At 51.3% G+C, this 19,155-nt stretch overlaps 1 protein-coding gene across 1 annotated transcript; it reads right to left on the bottom strand.

Annotated features, from left to right (window-relative positions):
- Window positions 1-1,007: 1,007 nt before the first annotated feature.
- On the bottom strand, window positions 1,008-18,442 carry atp6v0a1a (ATPase H+ transporting V0 subunit a1a). The gene is given in 24 exon segments (XM_062446944.1): window positions 1,008-2,246; window positions 3,708-3,879; window positions 4,054-4,171; window positions 4,907-4,924; window positions 6,677-6,784; window positions 6,990-7,097; window positions 7,193-7,409; window positions 7,632-7,750; window positions 7,844-7,934; window positions 8,030-8,196; window positions 8,703-8,842; window positions 9,232-9,255; window positions 9,258-9,381; window positions 10,623-10,759; window positions 10,762-10,834; window positions 13,001-13,094; window positions 13,227-13,309; window positions 13,397-13,523; window positions 14,711-14,793; window positions 15,221-15,349; window positions 15,870-15,967; window positions 16,175-16,253; window positions 16,916-17,080; window positions 18,293-18,442. Coding segments are annotated over 23 exon segments (2,520 nt in total). The 5' UTR covers window positions 17,033-17,080; window positions 18,293-18,442; the 3' UTR covers window positions 1,008-2,152.
- Between the last annotated feature and the right edge of the window lie 713 nt (window positions 18,443-19,155).

The following is a 19,155-nucleotide window of genomic DNA, read 5'->3' as shown; positions in this document are numbered from 1 at the left end:
AGTACCTCTCAAAATCCCGGCCGAGGAGGGGAGGATTAAGGAATCCTTGCCTCCTCACACACCAACACTCACTAGGGGAGTCAGGTGGCTGAGCGGTTAGGGAATCGGGCTAGTAATCTGAAGGTTGCCAGTCCGACTCCCGGCCGTGCCAAATGACGTTGTGTCCTTGGGCAAGGCACTTCACCCTACTTGCCTCGGGGAGAATGTCCCTGTACTTACTGTAAGTCGCTCTGGATAAGAGCGTCTGCTAAATGACTAAATGTAGGAGAACATTAGCTACCGCTCCTCTTCATTAATCCCAGTCCAACACTGCCACCACGAGGAGGCCTGAGGAACTACACTGAACAACATTATAAACGCAACACTTTTGTTTTTGCCCCCATTTTTCATGAGCTGAACTCAAAGATCTAAGACTTTTTCTATGTACACAAAAGGCCTATTTCTCTCAAATATTGTTCACAAATCTGTGTTAGCGATCACTTCTCCTTTGCCGAGAAAATCCATCCACCTCACAGGTGTGGCATATCAAGATGCTGATTAGACAGCATGATTATTGCACAGGTGTGCCTTAGGCTGGCCACAATAAAAGGCCACTCTAAAATGTGCAGTTTTACTGTATTTGGGAGGGTCCGGGGCGGATCCGAAAACCAGTCAGTTAGGGGGCAAAAACAAAAGTGATGCGCAGGGTTCTCAAGCCTCACGCATTGACCGTGAGACACACACATTTCAGCCTGTTCACACGCTCTCACGTGAGATCTCGTGGAATCTCACTCCAAGCTTTTGATCAAACTTGACCACGCTGGTGATGCGTATATAATTTTGTTCAGTGTATGTGGAGCGCTGTATCTGCATTACACTCTATAGCCACCAGATGGCACACTAGATCCATGATGGGGCTTTGGAATAGAAGATTTTCCATCCCCTGTTCATAAACACTGCATGCTAGGAGAGTGTGGGTATGGAGTGGGAACAAGTCTTTGAGAAGAAAAAAAACTATTCTCATGAAAGCCCTTTCTTTGTCTTTATTGACAAACATATACACAGATACTTAATGCTACTCCCGTCCTATTCGGTATAGATCTTACAACAATTAATGTTCGGATGTCTGTCAAAATCCTTCTGTCCTCACTACCGCCCTCTAAGTTCCCCAGTCAGATTGTAAACATTCACAGAAAATTAATACGTTAACACATCTGGAAAAACAAGCACAACAACAAGAATGACAATTATACACACAATGACAGATACTCGACTTGTCATGGATTATCACTGAAAGTCTGGCTTTATTTTAGACCAGTTAAATAATCTCTGGCTAACGAGACTACACAAAACAGATTCCCCTCAGTCCACTGCATTCAGATATGTCTGAAACGGAACAGTCAACACACACACACACACAGTACATCAACCCATCTGCATATTGAGGACAATGCTATGATCATCCACATAAGTAGTCCTGCGTTATTCCCTTTAGACCCTCACAGTAGAGCTATGTGTGTGCAACCTGAGATTGTGTGTGTGTGTGTGTGTATTCTCACTGAGCAGCTATAAAGAGGGTGGATGCGGGACTGACTTAACAATGGAACACACGCTAGAGCTGTATGAGTTTCCTAAAGGTGGTGAGGCGATGGGTGGAGCTCGGGTGCAACTCAGAGCGAGTCAGATGACAGTCATCCTTCACCTCTGACAGAACCCTGTCTGAATCAATCAACACATATCTGCAGAACAGAACTATTGAACCAAAATCATTTACAATCCTCAGTAGACAGATAAACACAAGACTTCACATGGGCATGTTTCCACGAGACCTTCAGAGAATAAATAATTGATCATATAATCGAGACCAATCCCAAATTACAATTAGGTCATGGGTTATCTGGTAGAGAAACTAAAGCACTGAGCTTGAAACATGTTTAATATGTAGCTTGGTTTAACAGACGGGATGACGGATAAATATAACAGATTGATCTGTCTCGAAATCTTTGTCAGTTTTTGACAGTTTGGTGATTTAGGGAGTGTCATTCAATATCATCGTTCCTGAAGCAACAACCAGGGGGTGAAGTGTACCTGCCATCAGAATCACTACTGAACACCCCGGTGAAGATGAGCACAGTGAGGCGTGAGAGAGGAGGAGGCGTGAGGAATGTCCTCTTCAATCTTCCAACTTCCCATCCAGAATGCATTCAAAGGTGAACGGAAGGAACTTGAAGCCCTGCCCAGTGTAGAACTTGTTCTGGAATTCCACCCTGGAAAAAAACCAATATAAATTGAAGTGAACAGTATAAATTAAGGGGGTTGGTTGTCAGTTAGCCTGCCAATCAAGGATATTAATGAGGTAACAGGAGTGGTTTACAGTAACAGTCCAGCACCAAGTCAGTTGCAAAGGTCGAAACGTAAAAGGCAATCCAGCCTTGGGGTGGGGTGAGAGGTGAACCCTGCTCCCCATACCACAGTGTCTCTCTGTAAACCACAGCGTAACAGAGCCAACCTCCACCCTGAACCTGAGCCTGGAACCCACCCCCCCTCCCCTGGGGCTATTTATACACCCACACGCAGACCCTGCGTCTAGGTGACCTTTCAACCGAGGAAGCAGGCGTGGTTGTCATTCCGAAGGCTGTCTGGAGAGGGGGGGAGGGGGGGGGGGGCACAAACACAGCTGATAGGCATCCACAACAGAGGCCTGATCAAACCAGATCTGCAGAGGGCGGGTTCTCGGTCGGGTGATCTCCAGCACGGAGCCTCCCGTTTGTCCCCCGAGGGGCCGTTTAGAGGGAGCGGTGCGGGCTGCTGGTTCGTCTGCATTCCTGGGATGGGTACATGAAGCCCTGATCACTGGTGTCCGTCGCCTGCTCTGTGACTGTGCCAGTGGCTTATCAAGGCCGATTCCAGTAGGCTGTGACACACGCCCACGCCAGCTCACATGGCGGATGAATGGACAGCAAAGCCTCCTGGGAGCCCTGGAAGAACTACAGAACCCAGCAGTCTGGATGACGCACCCCCGCAACATGAGACGGAGCCAGGTGGCCGGCCGGCCGGGCCAGCCTAGCATTCGACACGTCCTATACGCTGCCCGGCCGGCACTGAACATACTGAAGGCTCCCGGCCAGGAAACAGTAGGCGTGGGAGAACATCAGCTTCTAAAAGCATAAATCACATGCCAGAGAGGCACGCTTCAGTCTTGCATGGATCACTGGTCAACTGGAGCCTGAGGTAAGGAGATCTGCAGTCACCAGCAGGGGGCGCTGCAGACCACTGACAACTGAATTCACCTTTCGTCCATAATAATAACAACAAAAAAAGAAAACTAATAAACACTATTGAACCGGCTACAATTATTCTGTCTCATAGGGTGGAATAATTGGGATAAAGAAGATTTAACAAGAATAAATATATTTGGCTCGGAGAGTGGCTATATTAAGATGGATCTGGACAGCTGTATTTGTCTGAGAGTCAGGTGATCCTCTCCAGATTTCAACGCAGACTTTAATAACAGACTGAGCCACGCCATTGGCTGAGCCCGCTCACACACACCTCCCCGCTGAACAGTCCCCAGAGTGGACAGATGCTGCAAACCGCCGCAAAACCACTCACCCACAGCAAACTGCTGACGAGAGAAGACAGGGAGGGTGACAGTTTGGTCGTGTGAGGGGGAAAAAACGTTGAAAAAAGCGATTTCCCAGCGCAGAGAGAGGAAGCGAGACACTCACCAGTGCAGTCTGAGCGCGTGCAGGAAGGCCGACAGGCCCTCCATGATGAGCAGGATGCACACCGTGAGGACGGCGAAGGCGCTGAAGATGACGCTCAGCAACAGGAAGCCGGCGAAGCTTCGAGATGACAGGCCGATGTGCATCACCATGGTCCACAGCACCTCCGACAACTCTGGGCAACACACACACACACAGGGTTAAGGGCAATACTACCCAGAGAGGGTAGTGTGTGTGAGGTGTATCCGTGGGTGTGAGTAGGTGACGCCTGTGTGTGTGTGTGTGTGTGTGTGCATCCGTGGGTGTGAGTAGGTGACTCCTGTGTGTGTGCGTGCGTGCGGAGACTCACGTGCGTGTGCCAGGCTGAGGGCCCACAGTCGTAGGTAGGAGGCTGTGTTGGAGATGCAGCCCAGACAGTACTCTATGGTGTGGATAGCCTGGTGCACTGCCATGTCCCCAAAGTTAAACTGTGGAGGAGAGAGAGAGACAGGGAGAGAGAGAGAGACACAGAGAGAGAGAGAGAGACACAGAGAGAGAGAGAGAGAGACACACAGAGAGAGAGAGAGACACAGAGAGAGAGAGAGAGACACAGAGAGAGAGAGAGAGACACAGAGACACAGAGAGACAGAGACAGAGAGACAGAGAGACAGAGACAGAGAGAGAGAGAGAGAGAGAGAGAGAGAGAGACCAGACATCAACATCCCCCAGCTCCTGGGCCATAACCTGACTGGGGGAACAGGACTAAGTGCTGCAGGTTCACATAGATGCAGGAGGTATCAACCAGCAAGCCATTCAGAAGAGCCCACCCTAACAGCTGCTACCAACCCAGCTTCCCCAACAGTCAGATCCCAAGCTGCAATGAAGGCCCCCTCTGCTCCATTAGGAGCCCTGCACAGCCGGGGCCCCAGCAGCCCCACAGCCAGGGGCCCCAGCTGCCCCACAGCCATTCACCACCGCCTGATTAGGGCTGACATGAAGCACTAGTCTACTGAAGCTGCCCAGCCCAGGGTCCCTGGAGCCTGTTACACCCTCCATCACCCAGAGAGCCACCAAGAAAACACACACACACACACAACACAGAGACACACACAGCCAACAGGACTATCAGGGACACAAACACACAAACAGAAGCAGGTAACTAGGACAGACGGACAGACAGACTAGTAAAACATGCGCTAGGGGGACATGAGCTCCTATCTTACCACTTCCTCCTCGGTAGCCTTGAAAGGAAGTGACAACATGTCAGGTCCCAGTTAGTGACTCACAGACACGGGTGGGTTAGTGATGAGAGGAATGACATGAGGGGGGAAAAAAACAAAACACAACACACCAAAAAACTGGAAATAAACACACATTATAATGTACTGAAGGTGTATTTACATTTACATTTAGTCATTTAGCAGCGGTGAGGGAAGCGGGCTTGTAATCAGAAGGTTGCCAGTTCGATTCCCGGCCGTGCCAGATGACGTTGTGTCCTTGGGCAAGGCACTTCACCCTACTTGCCCAGGGGGAATGTCCCTGTACTTAATGTAAGTCGCTCTGGATAAGAGCGTCTGCTAAATGACTAAATGTAAATGTTATGCACTGACCCACTTAGCCTGACCCGACAGCTGGGCCAGGCCAGCGAGGGTTAGGGTCACATCGCCCAGCCCCATCAGGTCATGTTCCACTTATTAGGCCGTACTCTGTTGAATCAAATACCCTACTTCATAAAACGTGGCTGGGGTCAGCAACAATTGACATACTGGCAATACTTGACCAGCTGACTAGTCGGGTTTAAAAAGGCACAGGGGCCAAGCATGAAGAGCCTGTTAAAACACAAGCTCCTCTATTAAAGCTCAAGTGGCATGTTCACTGACTCGGCGCCAAGCACTACCTGCCTGGCCAGAATGGAGGACCCACACAGACACTCTAAACACCCAGCATGCTCCCGTTTAGCCAGTGCACAAGTAACAAAACGAAATAGCCTCTAATGTTACATTGTTGTAAATGCACCCACATTGAAGCCCTTCCAACGACCAAACCTGAAGTGCAGGAGACAGAGTGACACACAAGCGCCTGGGAATAGCCTACTAATATTGACAGCATTAACATCCAAATGTTAGCTGAAGCACGACAGGAGTCTAATGGGCAGCCCGTTTAAAAGGGCACTGGCTTTGTTTAGCAAAGCCAAACATTAACATGTTTACAAATGTTTGATCAAATTAAAACTTCTCTTCATTTCAGAAGGTCACCCAGGAGAACAGAGACCTCATGTGGATCTGTCGGAAGCCCTTTGTGTCTATGCAGCTGTCAGATGAGCCTGTTCAAACTATCGACCTGGCTCTGGTGAGACAACACTACACTGGGCTGAACTTTAACACGGACAAAATGACACCGTGTCGTTTTATAGGTTCCTTAAAAGACAATCGAAGAAGGGAACAGGCTAAAACAGGACTCATTCGAAACCTTCTAAAACAGTTGGCCTGCGGGAACGTGACTTCCTGTTTCCAAACCATGTTGCAGTTCCATATCTAGGCAGCCTCCACCTAAAATATTGATGTTGTTCTGGGCCTTCCTGAGCCAGTGGAAATGAAATGGGAGCTCTCAACAGGGTTTCCAGTGTGGCTGGTGTCTTCAATTATTCAGGGTTATTGTATTCCTGTTCCTGGCCTGGGCCTGCTCTGTTCCCCCTCCCTACTGTGGAGAGACTGCTGTGGTCAGGAAGCAGCCTGGGCAGCCCAGGATAGCAATGAGAGCAGGGAGGTGGAGGACTGGGGAGAGTGAGACAGTGAGGTGGAGGACTGGGGAGAGTGAGACAGTGAGGTGGAGGACTGGGGAGAGTGAGACAGGGAGGTGGAGGACTGGGGAGAGTGAGACAGTGAGGTGGAGGACTGGGGAGAGTGAGACAGGGAGGTGGAGGACTGGGGAGAGTGAGACAGGGAGGTGGAGGACTGGGGAGAGTGAGACAGGGAGGTGGGGGGGTCCCTCACCTCAGGCTCCTCCTCAGAGTGCTGGGACAGCTGGTCGTGTTGGATGATCTCAGCCTCGTCCTCCGTGGGTCCGTTCCCCACCCGGATCCCTCCAAAGCTCTGAGTGCCCTGGGAAGCACAACAGAGGACGGGGTCAACCTGGTGTCACACCGCCACGACCTGCAAACCTGCATCCTGCCTCGCTGCTCCGACGTTTCAAATGTACCCGGTCAAGTGAGAACTTTGTGGAGTGGTTTTATTTGGGCCTCTAATTTGAATTCGATCCCCAACTGATTGAGCCGTGCGAGCGTGCGGAGGGGAAGGCAGACTGTACCAGATTCTGCTTCCAGACGTGCTGTCGGCGTAGGACCAGGGTTTTCACGATCAACATACAGGGAACGCAAGCCAGCGCCACCACCACCAGCAAACACTGCAATCCCATCTGGGGGGGAGAGAAAGAGGTCGAGAGAGGAGTATGGCCGACATGCCTCCCCACAGCACTCTCGTCGGACAGCAGGACGGCTGACCGCGGCTCACCTGTCCCCTGTAGAGGGGCTGGTTGGTGGGGTCGCTGTAGTTGAAGAGGAACATGTTGATGAAGGCGATGAGCAGGCTGGGTGCGGCTCTGGAGGTGCGGGCGTCGTACGCCAGCCACTTGTAGAAGACCAGCAGGGCCAGGTAGCCGAAGAGGCTGGCCATGAACACAATCTCTGGGATGAAGCCCAGGTAGATGTTGAGGGGCTTCTTGAAGTAACTGGAGAGAGAGAGAGAGAGAGAGACACACAGAGAGAGAGAGAGAGAGAGAGAGAGAGAGAGAGAGAGAGAGAGAGAGAGAGAGAGAGAGAGAGAGACAGAGAGAGAGAGACAGAGAGAGATAGAGAGAGAGGGGCCCAGAAACACAGGGATGTGAGACCTCCGTGGAGATGCCAAACATGACTACAGGGAGACGGGGAGTTTGAGGGAGAGAGAGACATACAGGTGGTTGAACAGGCTGAGGGAGACTCCGAACAGCATGTGGATGACACCGAGGATGATGGACATCTTCATCTTGAAGGAGTTGAGAAACGTCAGCTTGTTGACGGCGATATTCCAGATCTGCAGATCACATCGGACAGATCGATGGGGTCAAAACGGACATGGGCGTCAGGAAGCTTTGTATCTCAAAGCGACTTCCGGGGGGGTACTCACTGGGTCGATGCCAATCGGGTATGGTCCTTTGAATACTCCGCTTATAGCTGGATCCAACTGCAAAACTCGGTTATTCTCAACATCTGTAAAACTGGAAGGGCATTGGACATCCTTTTATAGCACACACTGCCTGAAGAGAGATAGCACACACACAAACACACACATCTCTTGCAAGAGCAGACTCACGTCCAGTTGCCTCCTACTTTGGAGTCGAACATGGGCCGGACACTCCAGCCCGAGCCAAACAGGTTGAGGGACTTGGAGAAGCAGTCGTTGTAGATGATGCCCGTGTAGATGGAGAAGATGCCCATCAGCAGGATGATGTAGCGCCCTGCAAACACCATGCTGAACATCTGCAACAGCAACACCACACGGGGGGGGGACAGGCCTCCCTGTTACTGCCAGACCTCCAGAGGGGAGGGGGAGGGGGGGCACTATACACAGCCAGAGTCATTGGTCCTGGTCTCGGGTTCAAAAGAACACATACCGATGACACAGTCAGACTGTCAAAAGTGGATATGTGGATGTGGAAAGAGTCTATCGATGGTGTTCTACAGGCAGTGGTTCCCAACCCTGGTCCTCAGGGCACCCCTGTCCTGCATGTTTTCGATGTTTCCCTGCTCCGACATGCCTGATTCAAACGAATGGTCATAAGCAGGCTTCGGCAGAGCTGGATAACGACCCGTTCATTTGAATCGGGTGTGTAGGAGCAAGGAAACATCTAAAACATGACAGGACAGGGGGTACTGGAGGACCAGGGTCGGGAACCACTGCTCTAGGGTGTTCGTCTCAGGGTCGACCAGGATGAGGATGACCGAGGGAGTGAGGGGAGAGGGGGGCGGAGGGGCGGTAGCAGTACCTCGTTGTCGTTCTTCTGCGCCAGCAGCCTGCTCTCTCTCAGGACCAGGTAGAGGGCTGCGCAGGTCATGAGCGCGCCGTGGCCCATGTCGCCGAACATGACGGCGAACAGGAAGGGGAAGGTGATGATGGTGTATGGAGCTGGAGGGTCGACGGGCGGGCGGGGGGGGGGGGGGGGGGGGGAGGGGGAGAACATGAGCAGATGGCAGTGACGCGCACACTCATACGAACGCGCCGGCACACGCACAGTGCTGTGCGATCGACACTGACGTGGCGACACGGGGATACGCCGGTCCACACCTATGGTTTACAAGCACGCACGCATCCGGGCAAATAGATGCTGTTTGTATATGGAAAGACCAAATGAAAAGAGGTACGAGAATGCAACCACATGGATAATGCGTACACATTATACATACACAGCTGGGTAAACAGACCGCTGTTTGCATTCTGAAAGCCCAAATGAAGCGAGGGAATACGACAGCGTGGATGAAGAGGGCCATGACTGAAGGGTAGAGGAGGAGGCGTACCTGGGTTGATCTCGCGGTAGTTGCGATGCCGTACGCATCCACAATGTTCTGGAAGCCGGAGGTGAACTTGTTGGTCTTGTTGAAATGTGGGCGGAGTCTGCTTGGTCTGCATCCTGTGAGGATGGAGGGGACAGACGAACCGCTCTTCTCCTGAGGACGACCACAACAGCACCACGGTCACCAACTACTCTTTGAACACGTCATACAACAACGCACTTTTACAGTTCGGTATTCAGGCTATTGGCAAAAACAGCCCTCTAAAGTCTTCCGGTTATAAAAATTTAAAAAAAAAAGACAAAAAAGAAAAAGTGGAAGAATGAATAAGGGGGGGGGGAAAAAGCTGTTCACTCTGGCGGTAATCTCCCTCACAATGGGATCATGTGCAGGTCCTGCTAGTCAGCTGCACTCTCCTCAGCGTCGAGGAATGAGAGGAATTCTGCTGCTTTCCTCATTAGTCTGTCTGTGTGTCTGTCTGTCTGGCTGCCTTTCACAGGTCACCACACCGGTGACACTGGCTTCTGTGATTCATACTAAGCAAAGATCTACCGTACAGATGGTCTGAATTAGACATGGCTTCCATTCCTGAGTGAACCCCATCTTCCCTGCTGTGGTTCAGGGAGGTAGAAGCGGGCAGATCCAGGTAGGATCTTGGGTGTATTATAGGTGCGGGGGGTCGACCATGGCCTTGTGTTCCGCTACAGGACATGGGGAGGGGGCTAAAAATAGCCCTGGGATATATTCAGCTCGGGAGAGAGAGCGTGGTGCGTGAGAGGACTAAGCCTTGGCTGGCAATGAACAGAAAGGCCTACTGATCTAGCTCTGGGCCGAGAGCAGAGAGAGAGAGAGAGAGAGGAGAGAGAGACAGTAGAGGAGAGAGAGACAGGAGAGCAGAGAGAGAGGAGCAGAGAGACAGGAGAGGAGAAAGAGAGAGGCAGGAGCAGAGAGAGACAGGCAGGAGCAGGCTCGAGAGATAAGCTGATAGGAATCTCTCCACAGATTCATGTGATGTTGGCCTGCTACACTCTGGCTGTACCCGACCTCACCAGAACAGACCAGCATGAACTCCTCCTGAACGGGATTCCCACCGTGCCCTTCTCAGCCTGGCCCCTGGCCTCCTGATAGGTGCAGAACCAGGACCATGTCCACGGGTCACGCAACGCTGCGCCACGCCCCGTTAGCGCTGCCGCTGAGGAAGCACTGGAACGTCTGGCTACCAGACTGGATGGTCTACAAGCTAGAGGGACGACCGTGTCGCCGAGCTCAGACCCGGAACCAACGCATGATCTGGAGACACGGGGAATGTGTGAGAGGGGGGGGGGGGGGGGGCCGTCTCATCCCTCCCCAGCCGGTCAGGGAGGGGGGGGGGGGGGGGGGGGGGGGGGGACACTCACCGTGCCCCTACGCAGGGCGAACTGGATGGAGTCAAGGTCGGACACGGGGCCCCAGACCTCTGCGATCAGGCACTTCTGGGTGACGTCGATGTTGCACAGGTTGAGGGTGTGGTAGATGGCCTTCATCTTCCTCACCTGATGAACCACACCCGCACCGTCTTGGCGGCGGCCTGCAGGACTCTCTGCCTGTGGTCCTCGGTCTGGTTCAGCACCTGGGAGGGGGGTCGGGCAGATGGATCAGGGGGTCAGACACACCCGGGAATCATGTCGGCGTGACATTAGATGTTGACTAATGACTGAATTGGATAGAGTCGCCTTCTGCCAAAGCACTGCAGACACCGTGAATCACATTTTCCTTGGTATCTGAGGGGCTTCATACAAATAGAGGTGTTACTGGGAGCTACATGTACCCAAGGCAGAACCTGGTGGATGCTGGGACATGAGCCTGCCGGTTTACCGTAAGTTACGCTGGGGACATTCCAGGAATGTACTAGAATGACTCCCAAGAAGAGCACGTCTCATGATCAGTGGATGACAGGGACTTTATATCTGCTCTACACCCACACAGCCCAGACCCTCACACACACCCACACACCCTCACACCCACACTCATATCTGTTGCCTCCCAAACGGGCAGGCTGGCCCTGCGCTCCACCCTCCGCTACTATCCATAGCCCTGCTGCCACGTAGCAACGAGCATAACAGTATGCCCGTCGCTATGGCCAAGCGGAGCATTCCGGAACCCTTGCAGGCGTGAGTCTCTGGTGGACAGGGGGCCTCGGCATAAGGCCGACGACGTCTCTCTACCCCTCTCTCTCTCTCTCTCTCCCTCCATCTCCGCCCAGACAGGGTATGTAACTGGATCCAATCCTGAGACACACAAGCTGCACAAATACACAAGCGCACGCTCACACACACATGACTGGCTCAAGGGGCATGTGACTCACCTCCCGAGGATTTGAGCTAAGCTCATTCCAGAGTAGTGAGTGTGGTGCGTTCGCCCCAGTATTTATTTGTGGGTGTGAGTATAGGTGGGTGGTCTGGACGCCTATGTGTAACGCAACGCAATTTAGAACTATTTAGGGAGTCAGATGGCTGAGTGGTGAGGGAGTCGGGCTAGTAATCTGAAGGTTGCCAGTTCGATTCCCAGCCGTGCCAAATGACGTTGTGTCCTTGGGCAAGGCACTTCACCCTACTTGCCTCGGGGGGAATGTCCCTGTACTTACTGTAAGTCGCTCTGGATAAGAGCGTCTGCTAAATGACTAAATGTAAAATGTAAATGTAGAACACCCCTTCCATTCAGCTGGCTCCCGTGATAAGAGATGGGTGAAGGTTCCTGTTTTCCCAGCCAAGAAGGAGAGGATGCCTCTCAGCTGTGCCATCAGGGAAGCAGCGTTTCCAGTTGATCACCACGCCTTAGTAATGGCCCCAGGCCTCAGGCGGTACCCTGGGGGGCCTCAGCTCATTAGAGATTGTTTATGCTGAGCGAGTGGCTTCATAACAAGTAACAGCCAGACTGGCTGCAGTGGCCAGCAACACTGGCACTGTTCCTCGCATGGTGCCTGGCACAATCTAGGGTGTCAAGAGGAATGATTATATGATTGAAGAGAGCCAAGCGGTTGGTGTACTGTGCGTGCATTTGTGCGTGTGTGTGAGAGTTCGGGACATCTCTCTTTCATCCTTCTTTCTCGGGGGCCTCTTCTTGACCTACAGCGAGTCAGAGAGCCGATGTGAGAGAGAGAGAGAGAGAGAGAGAGAGGAGAGAGAGAGAGAGAGAGAGAGAGAGAGAGAGAGAAAGAGAGAGAGAGAGACAGAGAGAGAGAGAGAGAGAGAGAGAGAGAGAGAGAGAGAGAGAGAGAGACTAGTTGTCAACAGGAGTAGAGCAGGGCGGTCTCCACCGGCCCTGCCTGGACAGTGTGATGGCTGCAGGTAGAGGCCTATATAAACTCTCTCTACCCCAGCGCCTCCACCGGGGCATAGGCCACGCTGGCTGAGGTCCATCTGGTCCAGATGCCTCCCGCCCAGCCTGCTGTGGTCATTGGTCAGCTTCCTCTCTCAGCATCAGAAGCAGGGAAGCAACAGGAAGATAACTCAATTTGAGAAACCCCCCTAATCGGATCTAAGGGCATTGAGATCTTATTGGAAAGATCAACTCCATTCATTACAGCAGCTCTCTCGGCACTGAGGGCTTATCTAATCTAATATATTTGGCTAGTTCCTCCTGCTCTTTCTATCTGAGGGCTGTGGGCTACCAACCAAAAGGAGTAATATTTCAGAGGAAAACGGGATTGAAAAACAGAAGTCAGGTTTCCAAACCGCGTCCACGGGTCAGGCCCAGGATACAGGCCAGGTGTTGTCAGAAGCAGGTTGGTGCGTACCATCTGGAGGTCATCAATGCGGGTGTTGACCCCGGCGGCCATCTCCTTCCTCTCCTGAGGAGTCTCTGGACACGGGTACAGGGACGCGCGGAATCTGAAAACACACACAGACACAGAGGGAAGTGTGTAAGGAAAGAGACTGGAGAACAGACATCCTTGCCACAGAGAGAGATCGTTCGCTTTTGGTTCCCGGATTCTAGGCTTTGGCTCCCAATTGAGACCTTACCCCTCACAGATCTTCCTGACGCGAATCTTTAACTGGTCTCCCTGGAAGAATATGATGAACACAGACTTGTAGACCTGGTCACCCTGTGAAGGCCAAACACAGGAAGGAGATTGAGGAGTGAGGAGAGGTCAACAGAGCCAGGTCTAAATGAGCGGTGAGTCAGTACTGACAGAGGCTGGGTCCTCCAGGGGCTCTTCAATATCCGCCTGCTTCAGGAACACGTTGCCACGGCAAACTCTCCACAGCATCCTCTCGAAGGTGGGGATGCGCTCCCTGCTGATCACCCCGGCAACAAACCTGCGCCAGGACAACAGAGGACACAAACGCTGGCTCCAGTTAACACGGCTGGGGAATCAGGCAGACCTCACGGCAGCTAACCCTGCTGTAGAAGGAGATCTCCATCAGGTCACAATCTCACACTGTTTGAACACGAAACAGGTTGGGACAGGAGCTGATCTAAATGGGAGGTATCCTGGCCCGGGCGTTCGACTGCATAGGTGGATTCACTTGTCTGTACGCCAGCCATGAGATCACTACCCAGAAACATCGAATGTACCCATAGGATGCATCACAGTGGGCAGATGACTGCCCCCTACCCTGTACTTGGGTACTACGTGGTCCTACCCTCGATGACCAACGGAACACCATCCGTGTCAGTCAACAAACAAAACATTGAGCTTCTTTGTAACGCTCCGCTGTTCAGACACAGAGGGGAGGGAGGACACCTGTTCTACACCAGGCCTCATTAGGAAGCCCCCCCCACCCTGCCCCCTCCCCCGCAGGCTAGGCTGCCAGCTTTAGGACTGAGCAGAGTAAGCGTCCCAGTGAAGCACACCCACACTGTCCAGTGACCTGGGCGGCCCCTCCTAAGCCGGGGGCAGTCTGAGCTGGTGCGGGGGACAGAACTGGCTGGTGTTGGGGACAAGACTGGCTGGTGTGGGGGACAGGACTGGCTGGTGTGGGGGACAGGACTGGCTGGTGTGGGGGACAGGACTGGCTGGTGCGGGGGACAGAACTGGCTGGTGTGGGGGACAGGACTGGCTGGTGCGGGGGACAGAACTGGCTGGTGCGGGGGACAGGACTGGCTGGTGCGGGGGACAGAACTGGCTGGTGCGGGGGAGAGGACTGGCTGGTGCGGGGGACAGGACTGGCTGGTGCGGGGGACTGGACTGGCTGGTGTGGGGGACAGGACTGGCTGGTGCGGGGGACAGGACTGGCTGGTGCGGGGGACTGGACTGGCTGGTGTGGGGGACAGGACTGGCTGGTGCGGGGGACTGGACTGGCTGGTGCGGGGGACTGGACTGGCTGGTGCGGGGGACAGGACTGGCTGGTGTGGAATACCCTGCCTCCGACCACAGATGTTGTGATAGGAGAGATAGTTCAATCTCAAGTGTCCAAAGTAGGAGCTTGGGTGGAAGGAGGAGGAGGAAGAAGAGGGGAAGAGGTGGGGGGAGGAGGCAGGGGGGGACGGGGGGCGGTCTCACCCCAGTCTCAGGGGTGCGGCCCTGCCTGCCTCGTTGGGCTCCAGCAGGGTCGACGACTCCTCCAGCAGATTGGGGTCCTCCATCTGCCAGAAGAGGGGCATCACGACAGCAAGTCAGGAAATGGACCCAGGTAATGACAACACACTTATGACACATACCCGTACGATTACAGATTAACAAAGCCCATGAGACGTGTAAATGATTGGCACTTTTAACTGACTGATTTACTCCCATACAACCTCATAAAGACCTGTGAAATAGGTCATAGCAGTCCAAGTAAACCCAGCTTTGCTTGTTGATGCAGCAGAGTGGAATATCCATTTCACATCAAAGGTCACTACTATCAGCGCTATTACTATGCCATGAGACCGCATTATAGAACTACTACAGCTGAAACATGGCCGTGTGTCAGTGGAAAAACAGGTGTTGGTTAAAATGTGCCACTGCCCAAGTGATGGTTTACGGGGTGGGCTGTGGTGGATGCAGGACTGAAACAAAGGTGAACCTGACCTCATCAAAGAACTGCTGGGTACGCCGCAGGATGTGTTTCAGCTCCGTCAGCTCCAGGAAGTTCTTTTTAAGGGCTTCCTGGTTGGTGTTGATCTCTTTCAGTTCGTTCTCCAGCTTTTCGAAGGTGGCCTAGGGGAGACCGGGGTAGACGGGCTGTTAGTTGGAGGGTATTGGCCTGAGTTGTTGGGTGGTGAGACTCGACCATGAGAGGGGAGGGGAGCGTGAGGGGAGCGTGAGGGTAGCGTAAGGGGAGAGTGTGGGGAGCGTGAGGGGAGCGTGTGTGGAGCGTGAGGGGAGCGTGTGGGGAGCGTGAGGGGAGCGTGAGGGGAGCGTGTGGGGAGCGTGTGGGGAGCGTGAGGGGAGCGTGAGGGGAGCGTGTGGGGAGAGTGTGGGGAGCGTGAGGGGAGCGTGTGGGGAGCGTGAGGGGAGCGTGTGGGGAGCGTGTGGGGAGCGTGTGGGGAGCGTGAGGGGAGCGTGAGGGGAGCGTGTGGGGAGCGTGTGGGGAGCGTGAGGGGAGCGTGTGGGGAGCGTGAGGGGAGCGTGAGGGGAGCGTGTGGGGAGCGTGAGGGAAGCGTGTGGGGAGCGTGAGGGGAGCGTGTGGGGAGCGTGTGGGGAGCGTGAGGGGAGCGTGTGCGGTGGGGATGGTTACCTCCAGGTCTATCATGTCTCGGGGGAAAGGAACCTCGGGGTTCTCTCCCGTGTCCACGATGGGGAGGTTGGCTTTCTTGATCTCTTTCTCCACAAACCCTGACCAATGAAGACACAGAGAAGAGGGGTCAAAAGAAACTGTGTGTGTGTGAGTGAGCGAGTATGTGAATGAGAGAGAGAGAGAGAGATGAGAGAGAGAGAGAGAGAGAGAGAGAGAGAGAGAGAGAGAGAGAGAGAGAGAGAGAGAGAGAGAGAGAGAGAGAGAGAGAGAGGGTAGAGCGAGCCTACACTCCACAGCTCACTTACTCAGCTTGCGATCCATCTCCTCGCATCGACGCACTTCATTCACAAACTTGCGTTGGAACACGTTCACGTCTGGATTCAACTGTAACGCAAATGAAAACATCCAAAGAATTTCATTCGGTTGTCACACTTTACAATCTACAACATGAATACAGACCTGATACTATATCAGAATCTGAATTCGGTTTATTCGCCATGTATGTTATACAAACACGTAATTTACTGTGGCAGGGAGGTGCAAACACTAAACATACACAAATCTTAAATTAAGTAAAGGTACAGAAGTTTAACTATTCCTAAGAATAAAACAATTTAAATATAAAATAAAATATATATAAAAATAAGAATAAGAATAAGAATGAGCAGCATGAGTGGTCAACATAGTGCAATAGTGCAATCAGATACTGGGTTAAATAATGAATATATTCAAGAATGGCATTTAAAAATGACCCTGTGACAGTGGGAATATTACGAGAAAGAAGTCACGCAGTGAAATGAGAGTTGTCCTTTGTTTCGGCTTAGCCTATAGATGCCTCCCTACGCCATGGGGTTGTCAAGGAGGCTGTCATGAGAAGAGCTTCCCAGGCTGTCTGATGGGGTCAGCTGGGAGCACATGATGAGAGTGGCGCGGGTGTGCCCTATCTCAACCAACAAGCCCACTATACCACATCCTCTGTTAGGAGGTTAAAGATACCGTTAGATATGCTCCGCCACTCGGAGCGTATCGCGTCACATGGGACTCACATCACGAAACTGCACCAATCCGATCTCTCCCAGCTCGCTGACGCAGCAGTAGGCAGCCTCGGACTGAAGGAAGAGCTGAGCCAGGGTCATCTCCTCGCTTCTGAACAGCTCCCCCATGGTGGCGTACGGTGGGCCTGCTCAGCACACCTGGAAAATATCAGTCTCCTGGAAATGGAGCAATGAAACAGAATCGGTTTAGCTAGAAAAACCAACACCTAAAGTTGTGGCAGAACATGAAGGTGTGTGTTCTTGTATAAGCCCTTGTGGTGTGTCTCGTTGAAACTAGCAGTTTTGCCACCGTCATAACGGTGTGGGCCTACATTCCTCTAACCTGGTTAAGACAGGAAGCCTAATTACACCACAATAATGAAGATGACTGTATCAGTGGTGTGATAGTTTACACAACCTTGAGATGCTAGCATGTGACTGACCTCAAAATCTGTCATCTTGCCCCCATGATCCCATGAACGTTCTAGTTATTTGGTTGAACAAAATCATTTCTGAAAGAATTTCAAGAACGCTGATCGTGTGCACGCAACACCATTGATAGTAATCTATGCCATACAAACGCTTATATGAAGGTGGGTAGATAGCCAGTTTTAAAGTGCAGAATGCAAATGCCTGGCTTAACGCCCCAACAAGCTTAAGGATTAATCTTGTCCATGTGACTTGTAGTCAAACAGGTTGAATTGTTTTTCACAGTTTAAGTGCTGCTGTAAAATATTAGTTAGTAAGAAATCAGATAGGTCTAGGCTAGTCTTGCTACCTATCTCACACGTAAATATCGCTTTTCAATCTATTTGATAAATTAGCAAATAAATATGGAAGTGTCAGGAACACAGAGTGAGCTAAAGTTAGCTAAATACGTGACATTTACAGGACCGATTGAATACAATCCACTGTTTCTAGGGACTAGTGTAGACTATAAACCGAAACAAATTGTTTTGTTTAGCTACCTGTCACTCGCTACTGTACCTCGTTCATCAACCCCATCTTAATCGCACTAATAATGCTAAGCAAGATGGCTATACGTACACTGCTAACAAAACAACAGCGTTAGCCATTCTTAACGTACCTAAATTGTGTGTATTTCTCTAGTGTAGTTCAGACAGCTACATTACATTAGGCTAGTTAGCTTACTAAATGTCACCAACAGGACCTTTGCAGAAAATACCCGTTCAGGTTTAAGTTAAACCAGCTAGGCTAACTATTACCACAGGTTACTAGTACCACCGCTAGAATCCGAGCTAGGACTAAAACTGTAATAAGACATAGCTACTATATATTGTCTACAGCTGGCTATGGTATGCTCATTCAGTGAGCCTAATATTAAGCAAAAAAATCGTGACAGCTGGCTAATAAACTCAATGGTCTTACTGTAATAGCTTGTTGGTCTCCGATGAGAGTGAGCAATCCCAACAATCGTCACTTGGTAGAAAGGTGCGTATTGTGCGTAACTGAGGAAATCAGCTGATCGACAGAACTTCCCTTGATCTAGGAGGAGGCTTCAGGACCCGACGCAATCTAGCTAAACATTAGATATTTTGACTCATTTGGTTTATATTTGGATATATTAAGATATGACAAATTTATTTTCTTATGGTTAGTGTAACTTAATATTTTGTAAAAATAATAATATAATAAGATAATCTGGTTTGGGTTTTGCATGCACCTGTAAACTGCATACTGTTATATTCACATGTAAAATACTGTCATATTTAAAAAGTACTTTATTTTAAAAGTTCATAGTAACAATGTATGTGTTTCTATTTACAAATAGACTAATAGGCTTACTAAATGAAGATGGCGAAACGTGTGGATTTTTCAGAAACTGGTTATTGAATGCGAAGTTGAAATACTTCCATGGGAAGCTCAGAATCTGTCACGGACACGGTAATTGAAAAAACAAGGACATTGACATGGACCCTCTCAATGTATTGGCTATTGTTCTGTGCTTGGCATGGTGCTCAGAAGCAGAATTGATCACTATGCCATCTGCTGGAGAAATATAAAACCACAGCCTACCACACCCCTTTTGGCCCTTCACTTCTGTCCAAACTCCTGACCTGTCATCTATAATACCTTTCTGCATTGATTCAATCAGACTTATTTGCGATTCAATCATTTTACTTTCATTGGTTCCCCATCCCTGTTAATCCCTGAAATCGGTATATCTCTGGCAAAATAGGTAATGAATGTACGACACATGCCTTGATCTTGACAAACAACACAGCCAATCT

Source organism: Osmerus eperlanus, chromosome 2 (assembly GCF_963692335.1).
Source record: "Osmerus eperlanus chromosome 2, fOsmEpe2.1, whole genome shotgun sequence".
NCBI classification, from domain to species: Eukaryota; Metazoa; Chordata; class Actinopteri; order Osmeriformes; family Osmeridae; genus Osmerus; species Osmerus eperlanus.
The sequence above is the reverse complement of the archived record's forward strand: the minus strand, read 5'-3'. Positions and strand labels throughout refer to the sequence as shown.